At 33.0% G+C, this 15396-nt stretch overlaps 4 protein-coding genes, 1 non-coding gene and 1 pseudogene across 5 annotated transcripts; 4 read left to right on the top strand and 2 right to left on the bottom strand.

Annotated features, from left to right (window-relative positions):
• The first annotated feature begins 280 nt into the window (after positions 1-280).
• LOC124932817 (probable serine/threonine-protein kinase cdc7) lies at positions 281-6107 on the top strand. Its single transcript, XM_047473500.1, has 15 exons — positions 281-797; positions 879-940; positions 1430-2515; positions 2631-2688; positions 2781-2843; positions 3029-3092; positions 3180-3273; positions 3347-3430; positions 3517-3606; positions 3757-3784; positions 4388-4915; positions 5007-5068; positions 5235-5344; positions 5426-5513; positions 5607-6107. The coding sequence occupies exons 1-15, from the start codon at positions 383-385 to the stop codon at positions 5934-5936; spliced, it is 3162 nt and encodes a 1053-aa protein (XP_047329456.1). The 5' UTR covers positions 281-382; the 3' UTR covers positions 5937-6107.
• Positions 6108-6484: 377 nt separating this feature from the next.
• On the top strand, positions 6485-7511 carry LOC124932628. The gene is made up of 3 exons (XM_047473286.1): positions 6485-6655; positions 6841-6951; positions 7067-7511. The coding sequence occupies exons 1-3, from the start codon at positions 6539-6541 to the stop codon at positions 7295-7297; spliced, it is 459 nt and encodes a 152-aa protein (XP_047329242.1). The 5' UTR covers positions 6485-6538; the 3' UTR covers positions 7298-7511.
• Positions 7512-7936: 425 nt separating this feature from the next.
• On the top strand, positions 7937-8008 carry TRNAE-UUC. The gene has a single exon. It is a non-coding gene; the product is annotated as a tRNA-Glu (tRNA).
• Positions 8009-8939: 931 nt separating this feature from the next.
• LOC124933131 lies at positions 8940-9073 on the bottom strand (annotated as a pseudogene).
• A 1567-nt stretch (positions 9074-10640) lies between these two features.
• On the top strand, positions 10641-12127 carry LOC124931356. The gene is made up of 4 exons (XM_047471804.1): positions 10641-10794; positions 10963-11180; positions 11461-11571; positions 11687-12127. Exons 2-4 carry the CDS (start codon positions 11064-11066, stop codon positions 11909-11911), a joined length of 453 nt encoding a protein of 150 aa, XP_047327760.1. The 5' UTR covers positions 10641-10794; positions 10963-11063; the 3' UTR covers positions 11912-12127.
• A 104-nt stretch (positions 12128-12231) lies between these two features.
• LOC124931355 (ATP-dependent Clp protease proteolytic subunit-related protein 4, chloroplastic) lies at positions 12232-15221 on the bottom strand. Its single transcript, XM_047471803.1, has 8 exons — positions 14908-15221; positions 13861-14064; positions 13397-13452; positions 13187-13313; positions 13004-13081; positions 12814-12927; positions 12622-12717; positions 12232-12513 (listed from the first exon to the last, which is right to left on the bottom strand). The coding sequence occupies exons 1-7, from the start codon at positions 15160-15162 to the stop codon at positions 12646-12648; spliced, it is 906 nt and encodes a 301-aa protein (XP_047327759.1). The 5' UTR covers positions 15163-15221; the 3' UTR covers positions 12232-12513; positions 12622-12645.
• Positions 15222-15396: the final 175 nt, after the last annotated feature.

Here is a 15396-nt window from a genome sequence, read left to right on the forward strand (position 1 = left end):
TTTCAAACTTGCAGGGGATTTTGATCTTGATTTATTTGGTTCTTTTTAAAATAAGTTATCACAATACACATTGTTTTAACAATTAAATAATTTATTTACCAATTAAAATACTATATATTATTTTAAAAATGAGAAATTATTATTTGATAAAAATAATTAATGTGGATTAAATACGGTAAAATATCAAATAGTTTATTATTATTTTGTTTGAGAAATTCAATAGGCGGGAACTTGGAAATTGGCGCTTTATAATTCTCAAAACCTGCAAGGGTCGGGGGTTTCCTTGCCGCTCCTCTCAACTCCGGCGGAGGGCTACGCATTTTCCTCATTAAGCATTATTCATCGGAAGTATAAGGTTTGAATTCTCTAGATCCAGACATCCATGGAGTCTCAGCTTACCTCATCATCCAGAACGCAGTCGATTGCCAACCTCGAACTGCGCAGTGCCTGGCATCTACTTACTTTTCTTCTCAAGATCGGTCGCCATGCGTCTTCTTCAGAGATAGCTAGCAGATGCACTGTGTTTCATGGACAGACTCATCTAGTGGAGCGCCTTTGTTTAATTCCAGATTCTCCTTTGCTATTGACAGGAGATCGTTTTGTGGCGCCATCCTCAGTTGCATTCGCGGCGCTTCAAAGATTCTTCTTGAAGTTCAGTTTGAGGGACGTAGTTTTTGGACCTAGGAAACTTTGCGATGATATTATCTTGACTTATTCCAGGAGACGAAAAAGGAAGAGATTGGAGTCTGATTTTCTTCCAATATTTAGAAGGAGAGTTTCATTGCAAACTGTCGTTGGTATGATTCTTATTTTGTTAGTTGATCTCTATAGACCTTTGCTGTATGACTTAAGTATGCTCTTTCGGTGATGAATTGCAGAAAATGAAGATAACCGAACGGACTTTCTGCTGACAGATGAAGCTCGACTCCCCTCTCCTGAGGTAATGTATTAATTTGCCTTTTGTTCTTTCATAAATGTCATTTTGACAGTGTCAATCAGCAATTTGTAGGGATATCTTATTGATTGAAGTAATAATCTAAATCACTTACAGAGAAATCTTGCACTATGATTCCATTATGTTTGGCTTTAGAGCAAGCACATAGTTGTTTCTGTTTTCTTTGGATATTGTGTTGAAGAAACATAAAACTGCATCGATTAGAAATTCTGTTTGATGGTGTTCCTAACAAGGTACTATTTATGTTCTCTCTTTCAAGCCTTTTGCATTGTGCATATATAACAGTGACATGCCTTGTGGTATTCATTCCATCCTAAAATTGTTTCACCTCATGGTGAACAATGATCCTCCAGGTCAATATTTTGGATTGACTTTATTTGCAATTAGTAGTTTTGCTATCTGGTATTATGTTTACTGCAACATCCAATTACTGTATAACACAAAATCTACCTTAACAAGTTTCTGTATATGCAGGATGCAAATATGACCATCATGAAATGCGAACACAATTTAAATAATGTAGTTGTTAACCCCCCAATGCCTGTGCATCTCAAAGGAAGAGAATTGATTTGCGGATGGGACTACTTTGAATACAATGATAGTGTAGAAAGCCAAATCTTGGGTATAAAAACAAATTCAACTGAATATCTACCGCATCATGCAATGTTATTTCATTTTCTTAGTGTTGAGCATAAACCTGATGTAAAAGATGTGGCAATATCTGATTCTTTCTTCCCTCATATTTTGGAACCTTTTGAACTGGATGACCTTGTAATTAGAAATAGCACCAGTGACAGTGCTGCATATTGTGAAGATTCTGTGGGGCCCAAATTTTCTTTGTTGGAGGCCGAGTTGAATCGTCATGCTTGTGAAGATACAAATGTTGGAACAATTGAAGATGGACTGTTTGGTGATGTCCATACTGGAAATACACTTCATTTTGCACAGGATGCAGATTTTGGTAATGTTATTCAATCCGTTGCTTCAGCTCAAATGAAAAACTCACATAAAAGTGAGTCTCGAACAGTAATTAACAATAAGAGTTCATGTTCAATCAGAAAGAAAGGAATTGTTCTGAACCAGGCTCTTCCTCCTGAAAAACAGTTGCCTTCTGTTCAGCAAAATCAGTGCAAGCCTCATTCTTCCAAATTAGATCTCTCTCTCCCTCTTAAAGAAAACCCTACTAAGCAGCAGGCTGTGTGTGAGCAGTTGATCAAGGGAGTTGTTTCTTCCAAAAAGCAATTGTCAACAATTGATAATAATTTAGTGCAGTTGAAGTCCAAGTCAAAGGAGACCGAACAAAGGAAGAATAACAAGGACAAGGAGAAGTTGGATTGTTCCAAAGACAAGGAGACCGAACAAATGAAGAATAAAAAGGACAAGGAGAAGTTGGATTGTTCCAAAGACAAGGAGACTGAACAAACGAAGAATAACAAGGACATGGAGAAGTTGGAATGTTCCAAAGACAAGGAGACCGAACAAACGAAGAATAACAAGGACAAGGAGAAGTTGGATTGTTCCAAAGATAAAAGGGAAAATCACATTACTACTGCCATAAAGGCAAGTTTCTGTTTAGCTGACTGTGCTGGATTTTTTATTTTGTTTAAACCTATTATATTTGTGAATGTTTTTTTCTCAAGAATGCATATATTATTATATTCTATTAAATCTTCAGGAGGTAAAACCACTACCAAAGTTTGATTCGTTTATTGTAGAAGAGGAGGAGGGTTCAGGTACATACAGATTTACAAATTGCTCAACTTGTTCTTGTTATGACTACCATGTTCAGGAGATAACTCTCTAACTGGCTTCACGACCTATGCAGGTGGATATGGAACTGTGTACAGGGCAAAGAGGAAGGAAGATGGAAAAACATTTGCCATCAAGTGTAAGTGGGATTGCACTTGCATGATTGCATTGTTTGTATTTTGTTGTAAATTCATGCTAAGAGATATACCTGCAGGACATTATTTTTAGTTTAATGACCTGCATATGCTAAATAAGATATGACCTAAGAGCAATTTCTTATTGTTGTCAATTTATGCAGCTTGTATTATGATTTTGAATTTACAGGTCCTCATGCCAAAGCCAACAAGTACCATGTCCATAATGAGCTGAAAATGCTTCAACGATTTGGGTAATCAATCTTGACCCTGAGTTTATTTTGTGGATTATGTCCTAAAACTTCAAATCCTGCAATCTTAGAGTGGTATTTCTATTGCAGGGGTATGGACTTTGTGATCAAACATGAGGGCTCTTTCAAGATTGAAAATTGTGAATACCTTGTTCTACAGCATGTTGAGCATGAGAAACCTGAGGTAAGATAACGTAACCAAAACTTCCCTCTTTCACCTTAACAGCCAGTGGACCAAGTTTCTTCTTTTACTTCAGGTTTTGAAGAGAGATATAAACATTTTTCAACTTCAGTGGTACGGCTATTGCATGTTCAGAGCCCTTGCAGGTTTACATAAACAGGTGAACTATTTTGATTTATAGTTCGACTTTTGGGATTATATTTCTTTTTCCTCTGCACAACTAACAGAATCATGTTTGTAACTTAGGGTATAGTTCATAGAGATATTAAACCAGGCAACTTCTTGTTCACTCGCAAGTTCAATAAAGGCTTTCTCATTGACTTCAACCTTGCCCTGGTGAGTAATTTATGTTCCACGTTCTAATTGTATGTGTTTTTTTCTTTCTAAAAGGTTCTAAATGGTGTTTGAATGGGTAGTTGGGTACTTCAATTTTCTCAATATACCAACCCAAATTTATATCTTTCCATCCATCTGTTTGTTTTGCAGGATTTGCATCACAAGTATGGAAATACTGGTAAGCTAATCTACTTAATTGCTGATTTATTAACAAGCATTGAAGATGTTTAGGATTTTGCACTTTCTGTCTGAACTCAGATTTATACCTTAGCAACCACTGTATATTTAAGTGAAAAACATAAACAAAATTATAAAAATTGAAAATTAAGTGTCTGGAATGCTGAATTTTTTTGAAGTGTCGAATTAGTTATGTGTCTGAAAATTATATGCGAAATAAACCAAAAAAAAAATCTAAATTTAAAGTACTTGATATTTAAGTTGATTTGATAAATATTAAACTAATGTTAGAAATGTACTTAAAGTACTTAACTAAGTTTTTTTTGTGTGCAATTTATTATTAATCTTTTCATCTATGATGTTAAAGACCTACCATCCTTTAAGAAAGATGAGAAAAGGGTAAAAAAATTAAATTATATTAGAGTTTCTCCTTCAAATATTCTCCTATTTGTTTTTAAGTACAGTACTACTGCTTATATGTATTGTGCTTTACCTTTGTAGAAATTATATTAAACAATCTTCAAAGAATAACAAGAGGAAGTAGTTTCAAAATAAAGTGTGTACAGTCAGTTCATAATTTTCTTCATCATTTACAATTTCACAGACAAATCAACTGTCACATCTACTTCGAGCTTGAATAAAATTCCATTCCCTCCTACCAAATCAATTCTTCATGGAAAACAGAATCTTCCTATTGGCAAAACTCCTAAAGCAATGGATATTGACAGAGGAAGATGCTTTCAATCAGTTGCATCATCCAAGCACCAGAGGAAGAAGGCTGGTGAGCATAAAAACGGCGATCCAGAATTAGATGGCAATAATAATAATGGATTGAAAAGCCAAGGTGAAAATGGCTCTGGACTGACAAGCACTAGAACTCCTTCTGGAGAAAAGTTGAGGGAACCTGTTCCATTCCAAGGTAGAAAGGAATTACTGAGCTTTGTTCAGAAATCAATGCAGACTCAGTCCATTCCAAATAATGAATCATCACTCAGTCTTGCATCTTCCAAAAGAAAGAGGGTTTCAGCCTTTCCTGGAAGAGCGGATCACAAAAGACAGGTTTATTGTACTCCAATGCCGTTGCATTCTCATGGCATGCCAGTTCCAGGTGCTGCCCTTGCATATAAGAAAGGTGCTTTATATTTTTTCCTTCCCCATTGTAAGAATAGTTCTATTATTATTTGTTTTTCTCTTTTGAGCCATATCCTATCTGCCTGTTGTAGGGGATGGAAATCATAAACGGGAAGGTCCATGTGTTGGCACAAAGGGCTTTCGAGCTCCTGAGGTAGGAATTGATAAATTAACTAATTTGGCTTCAAAATATAGTAATTTCACAAATGTTATAATTATTATTGCGTTTCACTTGTCCTAAAGAAATGAGTAATATATTGTTGTTGATTTGATAAATGAAATGAGAGAAGGCCTTATTATTTGATGTATGTTACTTGCAGGTACTTCTAAGATCAACACTCCAAGGGCCAAAGTTGGATATCTGGTCTGCTGGAGTAACATTACTCTACTTTATGATAGGCAAACCGCCTTTTTCTGGCGAACCTGATCAGTAATTAATTATTTTCTCTCTTATAGCATTTCAAATATTATATACAATATTTTAGTCATCAAATTCATTTATTTAATGCAGAAATATAAAGGAAATTGCTAAGTTGAGTGGAAGTGAAAGTATCTGGGAAGTGGCAAAGCTACATGACAGAGAAGCTTCATTTCCAGAGGTACAATCACTTGAACTTTAAAGGATTGAAAATAGAAATGAGTAAAGTGTGTATATGAATGAATGAATTAATTAAGATTGGTACATACAACAGGAGCTTTTGGACACAGAATTCTTGGGTTGTATGAGTATAGAAGAATGGTGCAAAAAGAACACAAAGAGAGCCGAATTTATAGAATGCATTCCAGAATCGCTGTTTGATCTGATAGACAAGTGTTTAACAGTGAATCCAAGATTGAGGTTAAGTGCTGAAGAAGCCCTCAGGCATCCTTTTTTCGACATGTGCCATCAGATGCTTAAAAAAAGACTGCTCAAGTATAAGCAGCAGCAGCAGCAACAGAAGCAGCAGCAGCAGCAACAGCAGGGAAATACTTCTTCTTCTGCTTCCTGTGGAGATTCCAATATTTTAGACACTGTGTGTTAAAAAAAAGGGATATTTTTATTCATCTTTTATCTCAGAATGCTATACTTTCCTTCTTTCATTCCCCCCTGAAGATTTAATTATTCTTTTATTTTGTAAAACCTTAGATTTCAACTTTATATTCTTCTCTTTATTTGATGTGGGACATACAGTGTAACTGCTTTCTTTCCAGAGACCACCTTTGATCTTAAGTCTGAACTTGAAATAATTTGTTTTCCCATTTTCTGTTTCCCATTTTTGAAAAGGATTTATTTAAATAAACTTGAGTTTATTTAAAATATGTTTAATGACAGTCATTTTGAGGATTTGTGTGCTTTTTTTTTTATAAATAAATGAAATATATTTTAGTTAGTAAATTGAGAAATATAATAAGATTAGATGGCAATATGTTTAATTATGGTTGAATTTTTTTTTAAAAATGGAACCAAAATAAGAAACATATGTAATTTTAACACAGAATAATTAAACTATATTTATTTATATATATTATCATAAACCTAAATCGATTTCTCTCGTAGAAATAGCTCCGGTCTGTCCCATCTTTAGCAATTGAATCATTTGATTATCTGAAGATAATTAGAGTTAGAGTGAGAGAGTAATCTACAATGAAGAAACTGATAGATTTCGGGAGGAAAACATTGTTCTACATTAGGGTTTTGTCAGGATACGAGGAGCGTCAAATTCGATCTCATAGATTGCACCTGCAGAAGCGACTTCAAGAGGTCTTACTATCTTTCTGGTCTTCTATATATGTGCTCACTTATTCAGATACACCTCTAAATTTCACTTTGTATATAATATATATTGATAATTGAATGAATGCGTTTTACATGAAACCAAACTCCATTTTATATTTGAATCTTTTGATTTTTAGACTCATCTCTTTTCTGGGTTGTTTCTTTTCTAGGCAGAAGTTAGGAAGCAAGCTCTGAGAGGGATCCCGGAAAAGATAATCTTGACAGAAGTTCGTCATATGGTAGAAGAGATGCAAAAATTTAAGAAAAAGTTTGAAGAAATGGTGAGATATGCTTGCTTTAAGTTTAAGAGATATTCATCTTTTAACCTAGAACCCTAGCTAGCTAGCTATTGGTTTTGTTTCTTGATTGCTGTTTTAATTTGTTTTATATATTTAGGAGGTGGCTATTGAAGAACACTTAAAACCACTTGATATGGAAGCTCAAATGATAATGAAAGAGCAACTAGAAGGGGAAGAAAGGAACATGAAAGAGATGGTGAAAGTTATGCAATCCCAAGCTATAATGCGACAAGCTGAAGAAGAAAGATTTGCGGTTTTGCAACAGAAAGTAGAACCAAAGGATGATTCGTCGGAAAATGAAACAAAATCGACGAACTCCTCAGGCTGAGACCCCCATATATGTTTTGGAATGATCTTGTATGTAATTCTCACAACTAGTACTAATGCTAGTGTTTGAATAACTACAATGGAGAGAATACTAGTGTGTGATTTTTTGCATCAAATGTTGTGTGTTATTTTATGGATTTACACAACTGTTTGAAGTTAATCTTATATTTCATGTACTTGAATTTAAAATAATTAACCATTTATGTTAATTTGTACAAAAGTTAGAACATTCATTCTGAAAAACAGATGATCCCTAGTTACAAGCAAAATTATATTGAAAGAGAAATCTCAAAGCTGCACATGCCATTGTTACAATTGTTTGATCTTGGATTAGAATAATAATAATGCTATTTGTGACCTTCAATGTAGTTAATTATTTGTACAAATTCTAAGGTTGAATAACAATATAGTTATCATTTTGTTTTGATAATGTATTAATGTTACTTGTAGTGGCAATGAACAATTTGTTTCATATATAAAGTTAAATTTCTCCATTTATAAAAAAGAAAAAGAAAAAGCTATATACAAAATTTAATTGTTCTGTACTTGTAGTTTTCCATAATAGTTGTGCTACACCTTCAACAATCAGTTCTTATTATGGATTTAGATTTGTTATTTTATGTAATAAAACATAACATGATCCGATGTCGTCCAGCGGTTAGGATATCTGGCTTTCACCCAGGGGACCCGGGTTCGATTCCCGGCATCGGAATATTTTTTATTTTGTTTGTAACTTTTGCTGGTTCACAATTAATTTGCATAAGATGATCGGATCCTATGTAAACTCAACAAGAACATTCAAATTAAGTTGTTCTAAACAATAATTAGATTGATTGTAAAAGCTTTAGTCCTTCATACTATAAATCCAGACACTTCAATTTGGAGAAAGAAACATTACAAAAGATGAAGAAAGAAATAACCCCTTTTCAGTCATTAAGTAGCTTATTCATTCATGAAGAAAAAACATTCATAACAATAAATAATCTCTTCAATAATGAGGCCTTGATTTTCTCCAAAAATATAAGTTGATAAAACAGAATTCCCACCCTCAAAAACAATAGATAAATCAATCTTCATGGCTGAATTTCCTCTCACAAATCAAAATGATGCAGCACACCTCACAACTCTAATTCTCAAATACATCTTTCTTTTTGTTCTTTTTTTTTTTTTTTTTTTTTTAGTTTCACAGTTCATATACAAAATCAAGAAGGTAATCTCCCTAGGAAGTTAATTGCCAAAGTCCCATGTTCAAGGATCCACATTTTCATCAATATTTGATAGTTTTATTTTCATGTGTTCACAAATGGAATGCTTGTTGATAATAATAATTCTTAACTCGAATTAACTGCATCCTTCTCTTACTATATCACAAGAAGCTTAGAAACTACCTTGCATCCTAAGAAAGAATGGAAGGTATATACTGTTTGTTAGAAAACTTACAAGATTTTTACTTGTGAACATAATATATAAGAGACATCTTTTCACCTTTCATCCATGTTCAGAATACACATAAATTGGAATCAAATTACCACTACAAGTAACAATGGAAATCCTGTCAAAGGAAATCTAGTAAGACATTAGAAAACAATGGAAATATTTGGGATGTTCAGAACCAAAAACCCTTTTGCAAGAAGACTAGAGTTTAACATAAGACTATTTTGAACTAAAATTTATGGAGTCTATCTTAAAGATAAACCCCTACAAAAATAAGCGTATGCACACGGTATTCTTTAGTAAAAGGCGAAAGAATAGTTCGCTATGTGCACACCGCGCGGCTGCGTACCTTACTTATCTAGCAGCGGAAGTTTTTTATAGACAGAGAAGATCCTTGGAGATGGGTTTCCTTCCCGATGTGGGATAATTATGAAACACCTCCACATTTCAGATAACCCTTTTCCTCTCCCTCTTCATATATTTAAGCATTTAAATGTAAACAAGATAGATATAGGTTTCCCTTCAATTTTTTTTTTTTTTTTATTTATCCTTCATATGATTTTTGCTAACCTGTAATATTTATAAGTTTTGAACTGAATATTTTTCTTTTTAAATAATATTGTTAAGAATTATAAACAAAATATTATAATTATTTTTTTACAATAAAATTGTTAAGAATTATAAACAAAATATTATAATTGTTTTTTAAGTATGACAAATGATTGTTAGCTTAAGGACTTACAAACAATAGATTGACAACAAAAACTGCCTGATAGATGGGCCAAAAACTAATGAAAAACATATCATTTTTTTAAACATAGTAAAGGACTTGAAGTGAGATTTATTTATGAATTAAAAGTTATAAACACTATATAATAATTCTACTTAACTTAAGGTTAATATATTTGAAGAGCAATATAACTTTAATATATTTGAAAATTCTACAACAATTTATATTTTTAATATATAAAGTATCATAATTTTCCCTATTTGAAAACGTGGAACTGAGTTTGAGCGATATTTTTGTTTTATTTCACTTAAAAAATACATTTTATTTGAGTGTTAATTTAAATAAATTAATGTATGAATTGTACTTTAATTATATATATATATATATATATTAACAAATTTAATAATATTGATTCGTTTAACTCTAATTACATAGAAGCCTTCCTGATTTTCAAACATAATTAATATTTTTGAAAATAAGCCCATTTTTGCATATTAAGTTTCCTACTATAAATTTTCAACAAAACAAGTATCATGATCCTATTATGACTTATGAGCTGTTATTTTTTACACTTTACAAACATCATAATCAACGAGCCATTTTAATTTATTTTTTTCATATTACAATAACAATTACCTTCAACATTATAATTAAATTTTTGATATGGAAAAAGTTAAATCAATTTTATTTATATTTTAAATGAATATTGATTGAAATAAATAATTAAAAGTTGAATAAAAAATGTTTATAGATTATGTAACAATTTTATTTTATTTTTATTTTTTTTCCAAATGGTTAAATTATAACTTCTTCTTTGGACTATTAATATTTTGGATTTGTTCTTACGAACGTCATAATTTGTGTCTCATTATTATTAGTTATACAAAATTTTGTTAATCGTTAACCTTTATGAATAAATAAAAGATTTATGTCACTAATTTAACTACCGAATTTTAACTATTTTGAAATTTGATAGTTAAAATCATATATTAATTTCAATAATTAAATTAGTAATATCAATATTTTATTCATTTTTAAAAAATTTCAAAATCTCACAAGTTATCTCAATTTTACAATTAACTAGGCTTTTTAACAAATGAATTTATTTTTTAGTTTTGAAAAATTTAGATAGCAAATTATAATATTATTTTTACAAAAGTTAACCTAAACTGATTAAATTACTACGTGGAACGGACTAAGATCGACAAGGTCTGGTCACCGTTGGGCCTGAGGTTAAGGAAAACGCCACCACAGGCAAATCGGATAATCCGAGGAGGCCTGCAGTTGTTAAGACCAAGAAGAAGATCAAGGAGGCTGTCGTCCTCACCGCTTAGGTTTGAATCTCTTGCAGTCCATTTGATTCAGTTATCAGTTTGAATTTGCTGCCACATTAAGTTTTGCTCTTAAATTGTTTGTTCAATGCAGTTTGATTGGACTTGATTGGTTTGTTTCTGTTTAGTTAGTTATTCACAGTAGTGATTGATTATTTTGTCGCAATTTAGGGCTGAAATTTGCATCACGATTCACGACTACGCTTTCCACCTACGAAAATAACAGCTCCAGGTAGAGACAAAGAGATTGAAGGGGAATTTAGTAATCTACAATGAAGAAACTGGTAGATTTCGGGAGGAAAGCTTTGTTCTATATTAGGGTTTTGTCAGGATACGAGGAGCGTCAAATCCGTTCTCATAGATTGCAGTTGCAGAAGCGTCTCCAAGAGGTTTGGCTATCTTTCTGATGAATTTATTCTCTGTTTTTTGTTTTGTTTTGTTTTACTTATTCAGATGATACACATGTAAAATTTAGAAATTTCATTATATGTTATGTAAACCTAGTGGAACAAACATCCAATAAAGCTTAGGAAATAAGAAGGTTTCAGTATAGTTATTCAAGAACATACAGACTGAATGAATCTAATACTATCTCGCTTTATGTTTTTCACATTTGATCTTGATGAGGCCTTTTGGGCTCCTCTCTTTTCTGGGTTGTTTATTTTCTAGGCAGAAGCTAGGAAGCAAGCTCTGAGAGGGATCCCGGAAAAGATAATTTTGACAGAAGTTCGTCATATGGTAGAGGAGATGCAAAAATTTAAGAAGAAGTTTGAAGAAATGGTGAGACATGCTTGCTTTAAGTTTAAGTGATATCCATCTTATAACTCAGAACCCTAGCTAGCTAGCTATTGGTTTTGTTTCTTGATTGCTGTTTTAATTTGTTTTATATAACCAGGAGGTGGCTATTGAAGAACACTTAAAACCGCTTGATATAGAAGCTCAAATGATAATGAAAGAACAACTAGAAGGGGAAGAAAGGAACATGAAAGAGATGGTGAAAGTTATGCAATCCCAAGCTATAATGCGTCAAGCTGAAGAAGAAAGATTTGCGGCTTTGAAGCAGAAAGCTGAACCAAACGATGCTTCCACTGAAAATGAATCAGTAGAGGTAAAGAAATAAGAGTCCCCCTATATTTTTTGGAATAATAATGTATTGTTAAATTATACAAATTTTTGGTGCCAAAAATTGATATGTAATTCTCACAACTAGTACAATTGCTAGTGCTTGAATAATTCTGGATTTTGTTCATCTTCCATTTCTACTACAATTGAGAGATACTACTGTGATTTTGCATCACATAATGTTTATTTACTTTAGCACAACTATTGCAATCAATTTATATTTCCAAGTAATTTGTATGTTTATTATTATTATTATCATGAGATCTTCATTATTTACGTGTATTAATTTCTTATAATTGTGTAAAGACATGTAAACTATTCATCAATGCCACGGCTTCTAATATACTTGATTCTTAACTGGAAAATTCATTATCCTAATTTCTTGTTGAATTTTGTCACAACAGAGTATTGTATTAATCAAAGCAACGCACAAAAACAATATCCCTACAATCGGCTTTTTCATCTTTTCTGCAGGCTAGTTGTGGTTGTATTGTAGTAACCTTCTACAGTGAAGTGAAATGCAGGACTTGAAACCAACTCGTTCATCAAATGGCTTCTAAGTAGTAACAACAAGATGATGCCAAACTGGTCTGGTCTGATCTGTATTAGAGATAAGGAGAGCATCAACAATAAGAGGCTTTAAATAAATAATCCCCAGTAACAATAAGTAAAATCCAACATCCATTGTGGGTATGGGATTACAACAACCTGAAATCTCAGAGACATGAAACACTATATGAGCTGTGCTTTTTTCAGGTCAGAAACCACTCCTCGATCTTCCGTGCCCTTCTCATTGTAAACAACCTGCTCCAAGTCGAATTACAGAATAATATTGAAAAAGCGTCCGAATTACTGAATTATTATTTGTCACGAGGAGGTAGTAAGGAGTGTTAATAATACCTTATCAATGATGCCATACTCAACAGCCTCACTTGGACTGAAGTATTTTGGCCGCTTTATATCTTCTACAATTTGTTCAACAGTCTTTCCCATGTGCTTAGCATACAATTTTACCTTTTGCCAAATAATTAAATTATATTTATATACAGTTTACACCAACTCTTAATTGGCGCTGAGAGGAACTACTTACCAATTCTTCCTTCACTTTCTTAATTTCTTTTCTTGCAAGCTCCACATCTGTCGCCTGCCCTTGGAACCTTGCAATTGGCTGAAAAGAAAAATCATTTTGAGGAGGATATGAGCCTTTTCTTTCTTCGTCAAAATAAATGTTTATGCAGCACATGTCTCGGCTAATAAGATAAAGATGATTCACCTGTTTCATCATAATGGTTGATGATGGCAACGCAGATCTATTGCCTTTTGCACCAGCAGCTAAAAGCAAAGCTGCTTCTCCCCAAGCATTACCCACACATAGTGTGAAAATAGGTGGTTTAACATAGCTGCAGTATTATTTACGAAAATAAATCAAAGTTTTCTGATTCGTTTTATGTTAACAGAAAGAATCACAAAAATATCTTATGACCTCATGACATCATAAACAGCAAAAGCTTCTGTCTCATAACCCAACTTCTCTCCACCCTGGATTAGATGCAAAAGATATTAAGATCAAGATCATATTAATATGATGCTAAAGACGCCCAAAATCCGTAGACACGTGATGCAATTTCTTTTATAATTTTGCTTATCAAAAGTTATAAACAGGTAGATAACCAAGGGTTTGTTACTTTTTTTGATGTTTAGCTTCAACTATGAACTCATCAATCTAATCATAAAAAAAAATGCCAAAACACCCTAGCTTTTCAAGTCTGTTTGTTATACACCCTAAATCCTATCATCAAAGTTAAGGGTATATGGGTAAAAGAACCAAAATAAACATTTTTTTAAGTATTATCAAACAATTTTTTCTACCCATAATCCAGTTAATATTTTTTTGGCAAATAAACAAAACGAAGATCAAACAAGCTCCAAGTGTGTAGAAGTGTTCACCTTTGTTGTGCCAGTTGAGTTGATGTAAAGATAAATTGGCTTCTCTTCATCTTCATATTGGAGGTAAAGAAATTCTGCCATTATTAACTCAGTAACAGATGGAACAAGAGACATGCCTAAATAGACAATGCGATTTTTATACAAGTAAGATGCTAGATCTGGAGGAGGCTGCTCCCATGCACTTCCTCGTGAAAATGGAATTACCTGTTGTTCGAGAAAGGAAGAATAAACATCATCATCTAATAGGATAATAAAAGTGGGCAAAACCCGACATGCATGACAAATCTTTTTGTGGTCAAATAAGGAAGTTCTCGAGAAGCAAAATATCTTGTTTTTATGGCAGCAAGGAAGTTTTATTGCCATGTTCATCATAACTAAAGAAACATAAACTGTATCTACATAAACCTGGAAAGATGAAACAATCAACAACTGATAAAAATGATACAAAGCCCGCATTTACACATTTGTTTAGATCCCCACAAAAGCATTAAAAAGAGTGCAAGTATTAAGCTTGTTTCACCACAGAAGCAGATGAATCAAATGACATACCTTCTTTAGCATAAACTTTATGAACTACCAAAAGATTGCAAGTTTATAAAAAAAAGTAATGCACAGTTGAAAACCCATGTTCCAAAAAATAAGATAACCATTGGCCCAGAAAGGAACACTTAGTCATATGCTACAAGAGTCTGTATATATATATATATGCAGTCTTCAGTCTTCACTTCATGAGGATTGTGAACTTTAAACATGTAAGACAAATCGTATGGGGAAATCCCAATATTCAGAATTCCTTACTCGTTTAGAATCATATGGGTACTACTCTGTTCTGTTCAAACATTTCAACAAAAAATGACATTTATCAAATTATCTAATCAGCTACAAGCTAAAGCTTGGGGATGAAAACTTCAATTAACGAACTAATTCCGTTTAAAAAGATAACACCTTTAACAGGATTTCAATACTTTAAAACTAATTCCGTTTGAACCCTAAATAAGGGTGATTGGCGAAAAAAACAAAACTTAAAAATTGAGTTTACAGAAGTACCATGGTGACGACCGGCCGCTTTCCGCTAGATCCTGAAGAGAAATTGGGGTTGAGAGAAGCAGGACGGATCCTTTGACCGGAGAAGTCGGCAGTGACACTGCCGCCGGAGTAATGAGAAATGAAATTAGTTGAAAGTGAAGCTTTAGGAGAGGATGAACTCAAACTTCGGGCTTGAAACGAATTTCGGGAGCTATTCATTGGCGAAGAAACGCGCGCAACTGGGAAAAAATGTGAAGCTACGGTCGTCACTTCCATGGCTAAATTTCTCTATGAGAGAGAAAGAGAAAGAAGAGCTGATGAAAAAGATCAGGCGGATAGTTTGGATTACAAACGGGTTTACGAATTACGATTATGTAACGGTTCGGATATTCCCAATCGGGTTTATTTCTTATTGGGCGCGTATGGCCCAATTCATCACTAATTGGGTTAAATTCTTATTGGGCTTTTGCATTTTTTTTTTTAAAAAAAAATGCTTTATTTAGAAAAAAG

Source organism: Impatiens glandulifera, chromosome 3 (assembly GCF_907164915.1).
Source record: "Impatiens glandulifera chromosome 3, dImpGla2.1, whole genome shotgun sequence".
Lineage (NCBI taxonomy): Eukaryota > Viridiplantae > Streptophyta > Magnoliopsida > Ericales > Balsaminaceae > Impatiens > Impatiens glandulifera.